We start from the raw sequence: 19,690 nt of genomic DNA, 5'->3' as shown, positions 1-19,690 counted from the left end.
AGGTATAAATAAGAGGGAAAACTAGAGTGCAAAAGGCCATGAAAACCAGGAAAGAGAAGGACGAACAGAAGGGGAAGGAGTTTGACTGACTTTAAAAAATGGAGAAAATATGTGTATAAATATTTTCAAGTTCAGGATTATATTGACTCCATTGTTGCTGCAGCATTTAATGATATTTAGTATTGAACTTTAGTCATAAACTAACATGGATTAAGATACCGACAGAAAAGTCCAGGAGCCTCATGTACAAAGGGTGTGTCGGTTCTTTTTCACTTAAACTAGATGTATCAAGAGTGAAATCACTGTGGAAATGTGCGGTTCGCACTTTTCTACAGCTGATTCTTTGGCGACACTTCGAGGTGATGTTGGAAATGCATGTGAAAACAATTAGTTTGAGACACATGAACGATTAACACATCTGAACTTTAGCCTAGTTTAACTGTCCGGTTTACCAAACAGCAGTGGAAGCAACAGGACTCGGCTCGCGAGTGTTGGACAGCAGCTTTATTTCTAACAGTTTTAACACCTTTTTCCATTCTTTTTCTCTTCTGTTATTCTTCCACTCTCACTCCAAAAACTGCCACTCCCTCTCCTCCCACCCCCCCATACGTTAACACACCGCTCTCGCTACCAAAGGGAGCAAATTAATCTCATAACAACACCCAATTAGTGTTTGCAATTAGACGAGTGGATACAAAAGCATGCGCAAAGTGGTGCAGTGCATACCATTAGAAACAATGGCTGCTTTAGCTGTATTGGAAGACATTGTAAGAGAGCGTGTGTTCAGAGACTGAGAGGATTTGCTGGTAGTGATGGCAACTGGCTTATCAACTGTTTTCAGGGCAATCCTCCTGGAACTGTGCACAGAGACCAACCGATTGGGACTGTGCCAGTCGACCCTGAGCCGAGTGGGACTGAATTATCTGCATCTCAGCAGGTATATCAAATTCCCACAATGCAGTTGAACAGGCCAACATTAAAGCACAATTTGCAGCAAGATCCGGTTTTCCTGATGTAATCGGAGCTATTGACTGCACACACATTGCTATAAAAGCGCCATCACATGATGAATTTGTATATAAACAGGAAACCTTTTCATTCGATCAATATACAGATCGTATGTTATGCGTAAATGCAATCAACCTGGCCTGGTTCAACGCAGCGTTGTTGGGAACAGACGACAAGCTGGCGCTGTGTGCGATGGGTGGCTTCTTGGTGAGTAACTTTATTCCTGTAATTGTCCTAACATTATTCCCCGTGACGTGCATTGAGCATGTGGGCGACCAATTTCTATCCCATCTTCACAGCATCATAGTTGGTGGTTAAAGTTAGTGTCTTGCTGTTTTTTTGCTGGTTAAACTACAGCTTAAGATCTTTCTAACAAGCCTCTGATTGTCTCTGTGTGCAAATGTTAATAACCCCTACACAAAAACATTGGTATTTAATCTGAGTCACCCACATGTGCTCCCACCACCCCTGAGAGAGCAGTGTCACTCTCTGTTTAAACAGCCCCTCTTCTCCTGTCCCCCCTCCTGTTTTGGCCACACTTCGGCAGTGGGCAGCAAGTCTCCGCTTCACTTCCACCTTCAGGTCGGACCACTTCTTTTTCTCTCCTGGTTGTGTGAGCTTCTCAGACCCCACAGCATTGACAGCCTCACAGACGCTCTCCCAGCCGTTCTTCTTAGTTTGTTGCTTATACATTTCAGAGAATAGCACCTCTTGCTTTCCGTGAAATTCTTTCTTAATTTTTCTGATCGTGTAGAGAGGGGAATCTCAAGTGCAGGGCTCATTTAAATATGATTTGCATATTTAAGTAGGGGCGTGAACAGAGAGGGGTTGGATACTCCAACATATGCGCTTAAGATTCATATATCTGGATACTTTTGTGCGTAGGGGGGCTTTTGGGTTTGAGCATACGCCATGTTTCAGTAGAAAATCCACGCAAGTTTTTGTACATAAGGCCCCAGGTCCTGTGGCTGCAGAACCAGCCCAGATCATCAGCCCTCCACCACCGTGCTTGACAGCTGGTATGAGGTGTTTGTGCTGATATGCTGTGTTTGGTTTCCTCCAAACGTGCTGCTGTGCATTAGGACCAAACATCTCCACTTTGCTCTGGTCTGTCCAAAGGACATTGTTCCAGAAGTCTTGAGCTTTGTTCAGATGCAGCTTTGCAAACCTAAGCTGTGCTGCCATGTTCTTTTTAGAGAGAAGAGGCTTTCTCCTGCAGCCCTTCCAAACAAGCCATCCTTGTTCAGCCTTTTTCTAACTGTGCTGTCATGACCTTTAACCTTTAACATGCTAACTGAGGCCTGTAGAGTCTGAGATGTAGCTCTTGGCTTTTTGACCTTGGGGTGAACTCTCTGGGACGTCCACTCCTGGGAAGATTGACAGCTGTCCTGAATGTTTTCCACATCTAAAGGAAGTTAGATAACAATCAAGCAGTTTCTTCCTGCCTGTCAAGTTATGATTATATCTGTTTGACCTGGGTTACCCTGACATAAAAATCTAAAGGCCTTATGTAAGCTCTGCTCTGAATTAGAATTAAGAGTAAGAAAAATGAAAACTAACAACCAGAAAGTTACTGTAGTTTCTGAATTACCTTAGTGTTCAGATCTGAGTATTTAACTTAAAAACAGAGCTTAAACACAATCAGACATTTATTTTCTCAGTATTTTTTATTTTACACTCATCCCCCTGCCTTCATATTTATTGACATGAATCAAAGTTAATGCACCTGTATAAAAATACTAGAGCATCACAAAGCTGCTGCTCTAAGAAATTATGGGATGTAATATTTCCCTTTCCTTTAATAAAGGGATAGTCTAGTGGAAAGCTCCTTTCCATGCCATTTAAAGAATTCAACCAGCTCTCAGCAAGAAGGAACTTTCTAGAGAAAAGGGGACTTTTCGAACCGACCCAAGGAGGAAACAAAGGGAAAAAGACAGCCATCTCATCAGGGTTGAAAAACGTCAGCAAAAATTTGCTCACATCGACAATGATAACATGCTGATTAGCTGAAATGACATTCTTGCTCTTGGTTTGATGGTTTAGAAAGATAACCTGTGGTACACTACAGGATATCTTTTTACAGGGGTTTTATTGGTGTCAGATTTCACTTCTACCTTATTTCCTCCAACATTCACTTTGACTTGAGACACTATCGCTAACGTTATGATGTTAAAACAGCATGTTCAGTGATTATAGATTAGGGGTCGACTTTATGGCACTTTATAGGAGCACTTTATAGCTATTTAAGGAGCAGCCTTAGAGCTGTTTGAATTCTCCAACTGCTGAGGAAAGGAGCTCCAATGTTTCCTTTATTGTCTCCTTTAGCATTAGATAATTCTGTCCCATAATTCCTTGCGGCCTCAGCTTTCATAATGACACGTGATTATTTTTCATCCAGTCATTTTTTGATTCATGTCGACAAATTCAACTTTCTAAAGAAACCACTGGCTGTCCTTCAGTACAGCTGCTTGGAGCTAACTGTGAGTGTCAGACTGTTGTTCACCATTTAAAATGTTCAGAGGCCAATATGTGATTATTGGCGTTCAAAGGACAGTAAATATGTTGGTTTGTTTTTCACTAAACTGTTTGGCAGCCATTTCTGTTTCAGAAGCAATGAAGGAATGTTCACATGTGACAAAGAGGAAGAAACAAATTTCCTCATTCCAGGAAAAAAAGAAGACACCTGACTGTGGTATGTGGCATATAAAGCTCCAACCTCTCAGAGGTTTTGTACATCCTCTCTTCGTTTGAGACTCGACTCACTGGACTAACAGCTGCAAAGGTAACACTTTACTGTTTCTCTTATGGATTTTTAACCACACGTTTAATTTTTTATTGATTTAATGTGAAACTAACAGAAATTGTATGAAATCGAGTTTCTCAAAACCAGACTAACAACCAGATAAGGTGGTTGGGGTTTGAATCGTTCCAGCATGGATTCACTCAAATGGGCCTCAGGGGTTTGTTCACGCTCCAAAGTTCAATCTGTGTCCAACATGTCTGATGAAATCCCACAGAGAAAGCTAGAAGCATCAGAATATCCTCAACATTTTCTCACACAGGCCACACCGTTGAACGTGCTTCATTCCACAACTCGATTCTCCTCCCATGCATGTGCAGTGGGACAAAGTCAGCGATTGTCCCTGTAACCGTGTGCATGCAACTTAATTTCATTTCTTTGTCTCTTCTCAGATGGCATCAGGTTTTAACTGGGTTTTCTTCGGCTTCATCAGCAGCCTCTTGATCGTTCAGTGTGTGAGTATAATTAACTCTGTGTCCCTTTCATGGCCATGTTAGCTCACCGAGGTGAAGACAGAAGCTTTAGATGTATATGTGCTCAGAAATTATTGACATCATTGGAATTAAATGTATATTCTGTCAAGGCCTCGGACACAGGTGCAGGGTTGGTTTCAAAGGCAAAAGTGTTTATTTATGAACAACAGGTTGAGGATCTCCAGACAGAGCAAACAAAGAGGCTGTGAAACTCCTGAAGCACTCTCCTCTATAACTATGGCAGAGGATGGTGCAGCTATGAAAATGATCGAAATCAAAAAACTCTCCACTCTAGGAGGAAAACAGAAAGGCTATGAAAAGATAACAAATAAACTCTCACGCTCTCCCTGTTAGTGAATTAGTGAATTTTCAAAATAAAACAGGAAATGATGACACAAGACATGAATTAAAACTTAAATCGTGACATATTCACTGAGCTTCTCATCACCCAAAGTAATTTATTCAGAAGAGTTTTATTTGTCTCACCAGTGAAAGGAAGGCTGCAGAACCATAGCGTCCACTCCATGACAGTTTTAGCTCTGAATTACAGATCCTGCTCCAACAGACGATACCAGCTTCATAACTGCAGCCTAAATATGGGACAGGAATATGATAGTTCTGTACAAAGTCTTTACTGGTTTCAACGTGCTTTTGTGTTCACAGAGATCTGCCCAGAATGAAGTTGATGAGCCAGGTTGGTAGTTAGAATTTATTTACTGTTAAACGGCTGTTGGAGGATTTTGTGCAAATTTATGAGAAATAAAAGATTTTTATGACAGTTAAAAGTGCAGCTTTGATAGTGGGTCAAATTCCTGTATTTTGCACTTAATATCTTCTGTCTAATACAAAAACTGTGGCAGTTCCTTCTGGCTGTCCTCCTGGTTGGACGCAGTTCGGCTCTCGCTGTTTCATTTTCTACAGCACAGCAAGGACTTGGATTGATGCAGAGGTATGTAACAGAGTGATATTTTATTTCCTTTAAAATAAAGCAGAAATTTCTGCAAACTGTAAGAATTTCTGAAACCTCTTTATAAGTTTTTCTTTGTTCTATTGAAAAAGATATCAAGTATTTTCTTGGTATCTGTATCATCTTTGAAACTCTGTTACTGTGACAATACAAGTGCGGTCATATCTGTACCTGTGCAGCTTCAGGTGAGCTAAGCTCAGGAAAAGTTTATCTGTTACTACTATCCTGAGGGAAACATTTATGGTATAAGAGGGAAAGTACGAAATATGTGTCCATGATGTTCCTGTAACTTGAAGGCACTTCTCCCTAGCTTTATTTATTTATAACCCCCCACTCTGTTTTGATTGTCAGCATTTTTGCATGTCTATTGGTGGGAATCTGGCTTCAGTTCACTCTGCTGATGAGAACATCTTCCTCAGTGACCTGGTTAAGAGAGTGACCGGCCATCATCACCTTTTTTGGGTTGGAGGTTCTGACGCGATCGCAGTAAGTTACGAATCATTTATCAAATCAGGTAAATCAGGTTTCTACTCAATGTGTGACATCAGCAAGTCATCGGTCCACTTAATGTGTGAGAGTATTTTACATTAATATAATACAATTATTCATTTGTAATGTTTTGTTGACACATAACTCAAACACACACTTAATAAATGGTCTTTTATGAGGCAGCAGGTTGCAGCATTGTTAAATCTGATTATATAATACTGTCATACATGTCTCCATACTACACATTGTATTTCCTCTTTCAGGAGAGAAGGTGGCTGTGGAGTGATGGATCACAGTTTGACTACAGTTACTGGGCTCATAGGCAGCCTGACAACCATGGAGGAATTGAGCACTGTCTTGAGATAAATTTCGGAGGTACAAACAGAGGTTACTCTACACTTTATGGACAACATATGGACACTGACAGTGTTCTCACTTTTTATGTCGACATCACATGAAGTTGCAGTGACAGCAGAATGTTTAAATATCAACACTTCATTTTCACTGAAGAGCTCAATTACAACTGATATGTGAACAAACTATTTACAGGAAATAACATGAAACTAACTCATTCAAGCTGCTGTTGGCTACGATGAACCCAGACCACCATCATGCATCAGCAGCAGCTGGCATTTGGCTTTGTGTTTTAGTAGCTAATTAGTAACACAGTCTCACCCCAAACTGGACAGGAGGTCTACTACATGTGGTTTATAAGAGACAGTGTTGCTATGAACTACTTTAGATTCGGGTGCTTGTTCCCATGTTTAAATCTGTCAAAATGACAGACGTCTTTCACATTTTTCCACTTTTCAATGATGGAAAATATTTCCCTAACAAGACTCTTGGCACAAAGTATTTGTTTTAAGATGTTGATTTTTATTGAGATATTTGGAGACATCACAGCCCACTTTGTGCTGTAGGGTCACAGTGTCGTGTTTATGAAGCATTTGAACATTTACAGACAGAGATATTCAACACACTCTTATGCACTGGAACAGGAACAAGCTTGTGTAAAACCTAAATTAATGCATGTTTCTCCATGTTTGTTTTTTCCAAACCATCCCTGAACAGTACCGTACTGGAACGACAGACGTTGTACTGATGGAAGATATTTCATCTGTGCCAAGAAGCTGTGAAACATCCGGCCATGTCAGCAACAAGGATAATCTCAGGCCTCATCACTCTTTTCTGTTCTAATCAAACACTTCCAGATTAACACAGAACAGCAGAGCTCTTATGATTATGATTTATGATTCTTTTCCTCATATTTTAACTCTGCAGTTATTAAATTGATTGTAGACTTTAACTGCATGTTCAATAAAAATCCTCGAAATACTGTTCTGAATCACTGTGTTCTGTGATTTCTTGTGTCCTTTCTATGGTTCTGTTTTTTGTGCAGCTGACTGCTAACATGCCAACATGTTCAGCTGCATTACTGCCTTTCACCATTAGAACATTTTGGAACACTTTTAACTGATGAAAAGTGTGCCATTTTTACTTGCTTCAGTTTGGGGAACTTTTATTAGTAAAAAGTGCCCCATTCTTACTTACCTCACTTTGGGAGCTGGGGTACTTGACCTGGAAACCTCACCCGCATTTGAGCACCACTCCTCGAGCACACACTCCCGTCCTAGCCCCCTGGGACTTAATGGTACTTTAAAAAAGAACCATGCTCCAGGCCCCGTGACTTATTAATCTCTACCCACAGACAAGCACTGCTCCTCTTGGAAACACTCCCATCCGCTGGAGCTCTGATTCCCATCCGTCTATAATTGGACCATCTGCGAAAAAGAGTCTAATTTGGGACACTTTTTCCATTGATGAAAGTGTTCCAAAGTGCATTTTCTTACCCTTTAAATTGTGAAAAAGATGCCCATTCTTGCCGGCTTCAGTTTGGGACACTTTTATCTGTGACAATGCTTAAAGCCTGGAGAGTCGATGAGACAGTTCCATTGGAGGCCCAAAGTCACCTTTTGCAGGGTGTTACTGCCCTTAGACAACCAAAGCTCACAGCGGTCCGATTTGGCTTCCGGGAGAAGATGTTTGATCAGAATCAAGCTGCTGACACATTACTTGCCCACTGCCTGAGATCAAATCCTCCTTCTCGGAGTAGCTGGCGCAGGTTGTCAATAAGAGCTTTAGCTTCAGTGTAAGTGCGGGTGCTATGTCGACAATTGTCCACATAAAAAGAGTTCACCACAATCTCTACCAAGTTGGACGTGTTACCGCAGTTGTCCTGAACATAGCACTGGAGGGAATATACAGTGCAGCAGTATTGCCGAAAGGCAGCACCTGACATTCATATAGTTGGCTCTTCCTCCCTCTACATGTCTCTCCAGATGAACCTCAGCACCAGTGTGTCAGTGGGCTGCAAGCGGATCTGATGGAACATCATCTTTATGTCCCTTCTCACAGCAACCGAGTGCTGACGGAACCTCAGCAAGACACCAAGTAGGGAAGTCCTAAGTTTGGTCCAGGCAACAGGAGATCATTCAGTGACTGTCCATGGTGCTGGAAAGAGCAGTCAAAGACAACTCTGTCCTTTCTGTTGTGGTGCCCTAACCTGTTCAGCCACGTCACTGCCTTTCACCAATAGATGACGTTTCACCTGTTGGCTTTCTCACACAGCCGCCCATAAATCTTGAGGACATTTGAACTCCCAGAGAAAGTTTGTCAGTTTGTGCTATCCTCAGAGTCGCTGATCTTGGGTAGCTGGATGTATGTACAGGCTGTATGTAGATCTTATCCTTAACCTTGACAGTGGCTGTTCTGATATTTCCTTCTGCTCCAGGGTCGATTCCGACCACTTTGCCCACTGGCCTGGGAGCTTGTGGGAGTTGTGGATCAACTATCAGAACAACCTGGTCCACGGCAAGCTGGCTCTTATCGGTCTGCCACTTGGATCTTTCCTGTAGACTTGGAAGGTATCGTCAGATGAAAGTTGACCAGAAGTTGTCTGCTAACACCTGACTATGCCTCCATCGTTGTGTCCCCAGAATACTTCTGGAGTCATACAGGGCCTGTGGCAGTGAGGCATCACAACGTCCCATAAGTAGAACCTGCGGCGTAGCTGGGTCAGGATCAGCAGTGTCGGCTGAGACATATCCGAGTGTTTTAGCGTTTAAAATTCCCGCAACTTCAACGAGAACGGTGTACAGGACCGGCTCTGGCACTGACTGATCTTGGAGGATGACTCGGAGGGCTGTTTTCATGGATCGAACCTCCCGTTCCCAGGCCCCACCAAAATGTGGAGCACTTGGGAGGGTTGAACTGGAAGGAGATCTTCTGTTTCGTTAGCTGATCATGCAGCTCAGGTGCCATGGCATCAAAGGCCTTGCGTAACTCCCGGTCTCCCCCAACAAAGTTGGTACCATTATCACACAGGAGTTCAAAAGGCGTGCCATGCTTGGCGATGAATCGGTACAAGGACAGCAGGAAGGCATCTGTGTCTCTCTGGCAGATCAAGGTGGACGCACCTGGTAGTTAGGCATTTATACACGATCCCCCGTTGCTTTTCAGTCCCTCGGCCCGATTTTCATGATAAATGGGCCAAAACAGTTCGCTCCTGTGGAGTAGAATGGTGGCTTTTAGATCCGCAGCCTGGAGGGCGGGAGATTTGCCACCTTGGGATTATCTGGCTTGGCGGGCGCCCGAATTGGCACTCCATGCAGCTGTGCCGATGCTTCTGTATTGCTTCCTCGGCTAGCACCAGTTCAGGTCCTGGATGGAGAAGCTTGTGATCGAAATCCTGGATCAGTTTGGTGATCTGGTGCACTGGGTCCAGAATGATCTGATAGATAGCATCTGCTTCTAGATCCTCTGCATGCCTCAGTCTACCTTCAATGCGAAGCAGTCCTGTGGCTTCGTCATATTCAGGTGAGAGTGTGACCAGACGACTATCAGTTGGAATAAGTCGGTCAACCTTAAGGGCCTTCAATTTAGGGTTTCGGAACCCTCTGTGCACTTTCGGCCACCTTTCTCTTTTGACAACACCAAGTGGCGTTTAGGTTGAGAGAGTATTCACTTTCGGCCACCCATGCCATCAGAAAAGTGTGCCAAATTGGACCATCCGCCAAAATGAGTCCAATTCGGCACACTTTTTCAATGACGAAACTGTTCCAAAGTGAACCCTTCGTTTACATGCTGCATTTTTTAACCCTTAACTGATAAAAAGTGTGCTTTTAAAAAAGTAAAAGTATTTACTTGCTTCACGTTGGGGCACTTTATTGGTTAAGAGTGCCCCATGCTTACTTCATTTTGGAACACTTTTAGCTGATGAAAAATGTGCCATTCTTACTTGGTTCACTTAGGGACCTTTTATCAGATAAAAGTGCCCTACACACTCCAGTCGGCACCCGCTGGAGCTCCGGTTCCCATCCAATGCCTCTCGAGATTTCCAGGAGCCAGGCCCCAATTTGGGACACTATTTCAGTCAGGGAAATGCTCCACAGAACATCCATTGTTGCCCTTTGCTCATGGCCAAGTATAAAGTCCTTGTGAAATGTTGCTATGTGTTGTATATATACTGCACATCACATTTGGTGCAGAGCGCTCCATATTTAAGAATCCAGACCCCCTCAGCCGTAGATAAGCACTCCTCCTCGAGCACAAACTCCCGTCGGCATCTGCTGGAGCTCCGGTTCCCATCCGGTCTATCTGCAAAAATGAGTCCAATTTGGGACACTTTTTCATACGCGAAAGTGTTTAAAAGTGAACCCTTTGTTTACATGCTGCATTTTTGGACCTTTTAAATGGCTAAAAAACGGCTTCATTTTGGGAAAGTTTTGTTGGTTAAAAGTGCCCCAAAATTACTTCATTTTGAAACACTTAACTGATAAAGAGTGTGCCATATTTACTTGCTTCATTTTAGGGGACTTTTATCGGTTAAGAGTGCTCCAGGCACTGATAAATACTGTGAAATTCTTACTTGCTCCAGTTTGGGACAGTTTTAACTGATTAAAAAGTTCCCCATTCTTACTTGCCTCACTTTGGGGGCTAGAGTCCCTGGCTTTGAGCCACATTTAGGCACTCCTCCTCAGGCACACACTCCCGTCCTGGCCCCATTACTTCATGATACTTTGTAAAAGAACCACGCTCCAGGTCCCCCTGACCTGGCAACCTCACCCACAATTATGCACTCCTGCTCTGGCACACACTCCTGTGCAAGCCCCTGGTACTTTATGGTACTTTGTAAGGGACCGCCAGAAGCAGCCCTCATCCACCGCCTCAACCGACCTCCAGGACCTAGGCTCCAATTTGACACACTTTTCCAAAGAAAAAAGTGTCCGAAATTCAGCCCAGACAAGCCGCCAGCACCCGCCCTTGAGTACCCTGGTCAGGTATCCACTTCTTCTCCAAACCTTCAGGAACAAGGCCCACCAGCCTGCCTTGTGCACCCACACTTAAGCACCCATCCTAGGATTGAAACATCCATTCGCACCCGCAGGAACTCTGTGCCTCTGGTACTATGAAACTTTTAAAACAATGGCCAAAAAATACTTTTCTCCAATTTGGGCCACTTTTTAAAAAGTTAAGCACTCCTCCTTGGGCACAAACTCCCCAGAGCCCCATGGTACTTGATAATCCTTTGTAAAAGAACCAGGCTCCAGGCCCTTCGACATGTCCAAAGCGTTGGCGTCACCCATCTTCAGAGCGTTGAGTATTGCACCTAGGTCACTCTGGACAAAATAACGTGGCTGCCCGTACTTATCTTGTAGAGCCTGCCTAGGAAGCCTGTGTTCCTAGGCAGGCTGCAGCGCGCTTGGGAGCTTGATGTGTCCGATCAACACTTGATATTTATATTGCTCACTGAGGTGAAAGTTGCTCCCCAGCAAAGTCACTCTCCCGACCACTCTCAAACACTGGAAGGGAAGGTTGAGGGATTCCAAGGGCTGATGAAAAGAGTAACTCGGCTCCCAGGAGAGGTGTGTAACCAGGGTAGGGAGCAGAGAGAACTGAAGCAGTCAGTTGACCGTGGTGAGTCGGGAAGAGTGGTGGAGCTCCTTTGCTGGCAGAACACTGCCGCTGTAAGTGTGTTGGTACAGTGTTGAGAACTGAGACTCTACTGGATTGGCAGGACATGGATTAAAGTGAGAACTCGTTGCCGGGTCACTAGGAAGTTGCCACTCCAAAAACGATGCCACCTGCTATGTAGAATGGGTCAGAGGGGATGAAGTGATGAAATGTGCTGAAGGATGTGGCACAGGTTGTGTCGCAGGAGTGGGTGCTAATGCCGGGCCATGTTTCAGTCTCACAGACCTGTGGGCTTTGGGTACTGAAACCTGGAGCTGAGCTGTTGGGTTTGCCAGTTGAGCATGTATCGCTGGGGTGGCAACAGGTTGCAGCATTTGCTGTGGTCCCGTAGGAAGCACTGTAGAGACCGGAATAACTGGTTGCATAACTTGTGGGGGAGGAATAGGCAGGTACAACGCAGGAGCAGGTGTTGAAGGTAGCTGAGTTGACAGCGAGGGCTGTGTAGTAGATGGAAGCATGTTGGCCTGCCTCATCTGCGCTGGCGGGGATAAGTCTTGGAAAGCATCTGACTTGTCAGAGTGCGCAGATGAAGGTGTAGCCCTCCAAGATAGCAGCTTGTGCAGTGTCGAGAGACCCTGAGTCGGATATGTACCAACTGAGTAACATGTGTGCCTACTGGATCTGCTATGGCTGTATGAACCTCTGTGGGATGATCTGCCGGAATTACTGCTGTGGTGGCTGCTAGAGTGGGAAACAGCAGTGGGTGGATCTGGGTGCACAGATGGCTGGACTCCAACCTGGTAATCCTCCAGATAAAGCAGGTCAGATGTGTTTTCTCTGTGGATGTCTTCGGGCCTCTGCGCCGCCTGATGCTGCATCGTCCATGATCCTCTTCGATAGTTGCACTCCATCCGGCTCGAAGGACCAATGTTTGAGGGGGGAGACTCAGAAAGAAGGATTGCTGGTTGAGGCGGTGGATTATGGACTATGAATCCAATTAGAGAATCAAGGCACTTGGACAGAGAGATCTGATGTGTCTTCTTTAATGAATGTTGTTGAACTTTAACATCACTGTACAACAAATGCACGTGTGTGTGTGGTCTGAAAATATATGGAAAGCAATAAAATGTATCATAAATATGCTCAAAATATAATTTAACAGTTAAATCAGAATAAACATTCATAAATAAACTGCCATATGATCAAAAGCTTACCAGTAATATCCCTTGCTTAAGTCCAAACTGTTACTTAAGCATAACACAACAACAGAAATGCAATATAATTGGTGGAGGAGACTGTACAAATTCCAACATAATGTCAGCCGAGGCAGGGCATACTTAACATCCTTGGAGCCTTACATATTGAAGTAACCACACAAAATACTTTCATGTCACACAAACTGGAATAAATCATCAACAGATCCATGACTAAGAATTAAAAAGCACTTACATTTCCTCAAGAACGCACAAAAGGTATGAGAAACAAACAGAAAGTCCAAGCAGCTTCACACAGTCTGCTCACTTGCTGGTCTGCTGCTCATTTGTGTGGCTGAACATGCTCTGACCTGTTCAGTCGCATTACTGCCTTTCACCAGTAGATGGCGTTTCACCTGTTGGCTTTCTCACAAACACTGAGGTCCAAACGTCACCGGCCTGGTCTCCCAACAGTTACAAAGTGAACTTTATTCTAAATCGTGTATTTGGATTTTTTCAGGATTGATCGGTTCATTATTGATTCAATATAGATTGAATTTAAAGCATGAATTTGATGATGTCATCTTCAGTTTGTTCAGATGCAGCTTTGCAAACCAAAGCTGTGCTGCCATGTTCTTTTTAGAGAGAAGAAGCTTCCTCCTGCAACCCTTCCAAACAAGCCATCCTTGTTCAGTCTTTTTCTAACTGTGCTGTCATGAACTTTAACATTTAACATGCTAACTGAGGCCTGTAGAGTCTGAGATGTAGCTCTTGGCTTTTTGACCTTGGGGTGAACTTGCTGGGACGTCCAGTCCTGGGAAGATTGACAGCTGTCCTGAATGTTATCCACATCTAAAGGAAGTTAGATAACAATCAACCAGTTTCTTCCTGCCTGTCAAGTTATGATCGTATCTGTTTGACCTGGGTTACCTTTACATAAAAATCTAAAGGCCTTATGTAAGTTCTGCTCTGAATTAGAATTAAGAGTAAGAAAAATATGACCAGAAAGTTACTGTAGTTTCTGAATTACCTTAGTGTTCAGATCTGAGTATTTAACTTAAAAACAGAGCTTAAACACAATCAGATGAGTAATGATCCACATAAAAAAATGTTTTATTTTTTCAGTATTTTTTATTTTACACTCAAAGTTAATGCACCTGTATAAAAATACTAGAGCATCACAAAGCTGCTGCTTTGTGATCTTTAATTTTTAAACCTGTTATGTTTTTGTGATGAATATCTGAGTAATGAGCGTATGTAAAACTAATGATTAATTATTTCTGTTGAACCTAACCCATGCTTTTATCTGCATATGTGATCCAGAAGGTATTTAAAACATTGAGTGAATGTGAACACAGCAACTTGTTTCCAGTAAGATGATCTGTACTCAAGGAACTAAACAGCATTTTGTGTCAACGCTTCATCAGGAAGAAAACTTTAAACTGTGAGGCTCGTTCCAAAAATTCCTCTTTAGGTGCGCCGCAGAAGAGGAGTCGTCTGTTAACTCAGGACCTTCCTACAAACGCTGGCACGGCACCAGGTGGTTATCACAGCAACCTTCACAGCAGCGTGGGTGGTGAGCTGCACTTGGAATGGTTCTGACCACTTCTGATGGTTCCACTTCTTGGCCAAAAGGTCCTCATCACAACCCCGGGAGAGATGCTAGTCATTGGGCTCTGAGTGGACCTGGGACCAAAGTGTTTATTTTAAGAGAAACTCAGGGAGATCTGTTACAAACTATGGTGACACACAACATGACTACAGTAAAGAAGAAGAGGCAAAACACCACAGAGTGATAAAAAAGACCCAAAAAGACCCCTCTCACAGGTGCTGGACTAACTGTATGAAATTATCGACTGGCAAGAAGCCAGTCCTTCGTTCATGTTCCTACAAAGCCTGCCAGTGTTGGGAAACCAAGTTGAGTTTAACTCTAAATGAGTAACTTACTTCAGAATGTTGTGGAGTTCACAGTGTCTACTTACTTCAGAGTACATAATGAGATATATATCAATCTGTTCTACACCAGCCTTCAGATCGCTCCTCAGTCCTGTTGATGCCAGCCTTCAGACAGGCTGAGGCGCAAGAAGCCAATGACTCACTCGGTCCAGTGCTGGACCAGCCAATAAGACATCATCCTGTCTGACTGCTCATTTGCTTCTGCCCTTTGGACTGGGAAGTTTTCCAAAATTCTACTGATAACATCAGGGGCTACATACCTGAATATGTTCACAAATGCATGAAGAATGTCATATTGGAGTAGCACTCACACTGCCCTCTTCCACCTGGACCAGAAGAACACATGTACACTGTATGTATGGATGCTGTTTATGGACTACTGGTCTGCTTTCAGCACCATAGTTCCACCCAGGCTTGTCCCAACCTCCAGGATCTCTACATCAATGTCTCCTTATGCAACTGGGTGTTGGACAGGTGGAGAGAGTCTGCTGCTTGAGATTCTTGGGGCTCAACATCAGTGAGAATCTGAGCTGGTCACATCACGGAAGGAGCGAGGAAACGACTCCTTTCCACAGCAGCTGAGGAGGTTTGGCATGGACTCCAGAATACTCACCAACTTCTACCTATGCACCAGAGAGTATTCGGTCTGGCTGGTACCACAGTCGTAATTCTCTGGACCACATAGCTCTACATGGGGTGGTCAGATCTGCACATCGCATTACGAGGACTGAACTGCCAGCCATCCAGGACCTCTACAGAAAGCGCTGAAGGAGGAAGGCCCAGTGGATAATCTCTGATCCCAGCCAAGAAGTCTTCCCACTCCTGACATCTGCAGGTGGTGCAGGAGCATCCACATCAGCAGGTTCAGAGATAGTTTCTACCCACAAGCCATCAGACTACTGACCTTCGTGAATACTTTGCACTCATTGTACATGTTGTATATTTTCTTACTTCTATGCTGTTTGATATTTTTATCCTCCATTTCTATTGTTTTATTTTTCACTTTATAGTTTAATTAGATGTCACATATGTGTAATTTTTAATTCTTAAATTATTGCAATATCGGAAGGAGCTCGGGGTCCAAGAGTTTCTTTACCGGTGGTGAAGTCCCATTGTTATCTGTATACAACAATAAAAACTTGACTCATTTCATTGCAGACAGCATGAACGCACACTACGTTGTTTCATATATTAATAAGAATATCTTGTGATAATGATAACTTACGGTTTGTAGAAGAATGAGGAAGGCAGCAGCACCAGTGAACCCAGTTATTAAGTGCCACTTATAATCAAGGCCAAGAATTTCCTCTCTGAATGTAAAGGGAATGAGAATGAGATGGGTGTGAAGCAAGCAGCCAGAAATGTCACCTGATGTTACACAACATATAGGTGGAAGACGTCCCATTACAGTAACAGCCAGGAGCTCATTTCTGCCATATGTAACGTAAACTTGTTTGATTGGTTTGAGTTGGAATTCATTCTTTGGAAAGACAGAAATGTTCATCCATACATCATCCACAAGACATCTGCTTCCTCGTTTCATTCAACATTCCAGAACCACCTGAAAACGTATAAAAGCGCCGTTCTCCTGTTTGTGTTCAGCGTCTCTGAGTCAGGATCCACTGCAGCAAAGGTAACACGGGCATTATTCTCAATTATTGAACAATCATTTAATGTTAGACAAATTACAGTTAATCTGTCTGCACAGTTGTTGATGTTCTGATCGTGACTACTTTTATTTCTTTAATGTCTCTCCTCAGATGGCATCAGGTTTTCACTTGGTTTTCTTCTTCTGTTTCATCAGTGGCCTACTGATTGTTGACAGTGTAAGTAAAACTAACTCACTTTCATGGTCTTTCATTTCCACTGTTTCTACTTTCCTCCTCTGAGACGGAGCAACACTCAGCTCACTCTCAACTACCGTTGGGACAAAAGAGAAAATATTAAAAATAAATGATGATCTCTGAAGTTTGCTTTAACCCAGAGCAACTTTCTAACATAACTTTTACTTGTTTTCTCAGTGATAAGGAATGCTCCAGAGCAGAACTATAGTATTAGTTGTTAGCAGGTTGTTCACAGGTGCAAGAAGGTATGAAAATAAAAGCAGCAGCTGTTATCAAATCTAATGTGGGAGCACAACAGCAGTTAAACTCATATAACACACATTCAAGCCCAACAGAGTACTGCAGCTTCATAACTAACATATTTTTAGTCTAAATACAAGATGGGAACATGTTCCTGTTGAAAAGTAAAAACTATTAATTGGTTTCCATGTGTTTTTTTCTTCACTGGGGTCTGTCCAGGATGCAGGTGAAGCGCCAGGTAAGTGGTTCTAATTTTATTTCCTGTTGAGCTTCAAGAAGCAGATTCTCAGAAAAATAAAAGATTTTGATGGCAGGAATCAAAGTGAAAAGTGCAGCTTTGATCATGGATCAAATTCCTGTATTTTGCACTGATGATCTTCTGTCTAATATAAAAACTGTGGCAGTTCCTCCTGACTGTTCCTCTGGCTGTTCCTCTGGCTGTCCTTCTGGTTGGACGCAGTTCGGCTCTCGCTGTTTCATTTTCTACCGCACAGCAAAGTCTTGGATTGATGCAGAGGTTAGTGAAAAAACAAAGATATCGCTTATTGCTGAAGGAACAAGTCAAGTGTGAAATATTGTGAAATATTTCCTGAGTTTTCCAAAACAAAAACTAATGTGGTTTTAGATGAACTGAGCTCAATAAGTGTCCCACAACAGTTCCTGCCTGAACATTTCCTTCCTGCTGCAGTGGAGCTCTGAATTTATCATTGATATAATGCCAGAGACACAAGCTGTGAGATATCCAAGGCTGAGGACCTGCCTTCATGCCTATGATTGTATATATTTATATCTGTATATTTGGTTCCTTGTACAGACATTCAGTGACAAGAAATTAGAGCTATTGATCGTTTTTTATGCTGGAGAAATTCTGTTTCAGTACAGTCAAAATGAGATTAACAAATATATAATTCCTACGATGTCTCTGATATAAAACAAGCACCAGAATCTTAAGCACCTCTGTTTTTATTGTCAGCATTTTTGCATGTCTATTGGTGGGAATCTGGCTTCAATCCACTCTGCTGATGAGAACATCTTCCTCAGTAACCTGGTTAAGAGAGTGACCGGCGCTCATTACCACACCTGGGTTGGAGGTTCTGACGCGGTCGCAGTAAGTTACACGGTGCAATTTATCAAATAAAGGTTTCTACTTAATGTGTGATAGTATTTTACATTACTAATATAATACAATTATTCATTTGTAATGTTTTGTTGACACATAACTCAAACACACACTTAATAAATGGTCTTTTATGAGGCAGCAGGTTGCAGCATTGTTAAATCTGATTATATAATACTGTCATACATGTCTCCATACTACACATTGTATTTCCTCTTTCAGGAGAAAAGGTGGCTGTGGAGTGATGGATCACACTTTGACTATTTGCGCTGGTTTAGGGGGCAGCCTGACAACCATAAAGGAAATGAGCACTGCCTTGAGATCAATTTCGGAGGTACAAACAGAGGTTACTCTACACTTTATGGACAACATATGGACACTGACAGTGTTCTCACTTTTTATGTCGACATCACATGAAGTCGCAGTGACAGCAGAATGTTTAAATATCAACACTTCATTTTCACTGAAGAGCTCAATTACAACTGATATGTAAATGGTAAATGGACTTGTACTTGTATAGCGCTTTTCTAGTCTAGCTGACCACTCAAAGCGCTTCACTACATGCCGCATTCACCCCACTCACACACACTCATACAGCACTTCTTAAGATATAACTACGTGCTTTTCTAATCATTCACACACATTCATACCCCCAATGATACACTGGGGGAGCAACATGGGGTTCAGTGTCTTGCCCAAGGACGCTTCGACATGTATCCTGGGGAAGCCAGAGTCGAACCACCGACCTTCCGATTGGTGGGCGACTGCTCTTCCTCCTGAGCTACAGCCTACATATGTGAACAAACTATTTACAGGAAATAACATGAAACTAACTCATTCAAGCTGCTGCAGGCTACAATGAACCCAGAGCACCATCATGGTTGGCCTTGACTTAAAATGGGTGCTGGCTTGAACTCTTGCCATGAACTACTTTAGATTCTGCTGCTTGTTCCCATGTTTAAATCTGTCAAAATGACAGACGTCTTTCACATTTTTCCAATTTTTCAATAATGGAAAATATTTCCCTAACAAGACTCTTGGCACAAATATAAGTATTTGTTTTAAGATGTTGATTTTTTATTGAGATATTTGGAGACATCACAGCCCACTTTGTGCAGTAGGGTCACAGTGTCGTGTTTAAGAAGCATTTGAACATTTACAGACAGAGATATTCAACACACTCTTATGCACTGGAACAGGAACAAGCTTGTGTAAAAACCTAAATTAATGCATGTTTCTCTGTGTTTGTTTTTCCAAAATATCCATGAACAGTAACGTACTGGAACGATGGATCATGTACAGGTGGAAGATCTTTCATTTGTGCCAAGAAGCTGTGATGCATCCGGCCATGTCAGCAACAAGGATAATCTCAGGCCTCATCACTCTTTTCTGTTCTAATCAAACACTTCCAGATTAACACAGAGCAGCAGAGCTCTTATGATTATGATTTGTGATTGTTTTTCATCATATATTAACTCTGCAGTTATTAATTTCACTGTAGACTTTATCTGCATGTTCAATAAAAATCCTCCAAATGCTGTTCTGAATCACTCTTTGTTCTGTGATTTCTTGTGTCCTTTCTATGGTTTTATGTTTTTGGTGCAGCTGACTGAAGTTATCTGTGTGAACA

General features: G+C 42.7%; 2 protein-coding genes and 1 long non-coding RNA gene across 3 annotated transcripts in view; all 3 read left to right on the top strand.

The window, feature by feature from the left end:
* Positions 1-19,690, top strand: part of LOC140271275 (type-2 ice-structuring protein-like) — a 32,116-nt gene that overhangs the window by 3,747 nt on the left and 8,679 nt on the right. The window contains exons 2-4 of the mRNA XM_072366418.1: positions 3,718-3,790; positions 4,201-4,263; positions 4,945-4,975. Coding sequence (XP_072222519.1) covers positions 3,718-3,790; positions 4,201-4,263; positions 4,945-4,975 — 167 coding nt within the window. The remainder of the gene's footprint in view (positions 1-3,717; positions 3,791-4,200; positions 4,264-4,944; positions 4,976-19,690) is intronic.
* Positions 5,154-7,050, top strand: LOC140271113 (galactose-specific lectin nattectin-like). The gene is made up of 4 exons (XM_072366184.1): positions 5,154-5,230; positions 5,600-5,734; positions 6,001-6,112; positions 6,809-7,050. The coding sequence occupies exons 2-4, from the start codon at positions 5,609-5,611 to the stop codon at positions 6,871-6,873; spliced, it is 303 nt and encodes a 100-aa protein (XP_072222285.1). The 5' UTR covers positions 5,154-5,230; positions 5,600-5,608; the 3' UTR covers positions 6,874-7,050.
* On the top strand, positions 17,372-18,388 carry LOC140271117 (uncharacterized). The gene is made up of 3 exons (XR_011907835.1): positions 17,372-17,460; positions 17,917-18,051; positions 18,283-18,388. It is a non-coding gene; the product is annotated as an uncharacterized lncRNA (long non-coding RNA).

This window comes from Leuresthes tenuis, unplaced genomic scaffold (genome assembly GCF_036924035.1).
Source record: "Leuresthes tenuis unplaced genomic scaffold, fLeuTen1.0.hap1 SCAF_16, whole genome shotgun sequence".
NCBI classification, from domain to species: Eukaryota; Metazoa; Chordata; class Actinopteri; order Atheriniformes; family Atherinopsidae; genus Leuresthes; species Leuresthes tenuis.
Note: the sequence above shows the minus strand (reverse complement) of the source record. Positions and strands in the feature narration are given on the sequence as shown.

Coding starts and splice junctions, on each gene's coding strand:
- LOC140271113 (XM_072366184.1), top strand. CDS start 5,609: ATGTCTATTGGTGGGAATCTGGCTTCAGTTCACTCTGCTGATGAGAAC. Junction 5,735..6,000: donor GAGGTTCTGACGCGATCGCA/GTAAGTTACGAA, acceptor TTCCTCTTTCAG/GAGAGAAGGTGGCTGTGGAG. Junction 6,113..6,808: donor TCTTGAGATAAATTTCGGAG/GTACAAACAGAG, acceptor ATCCCTGAACAG/TACCGTACTGGAACGACAGA.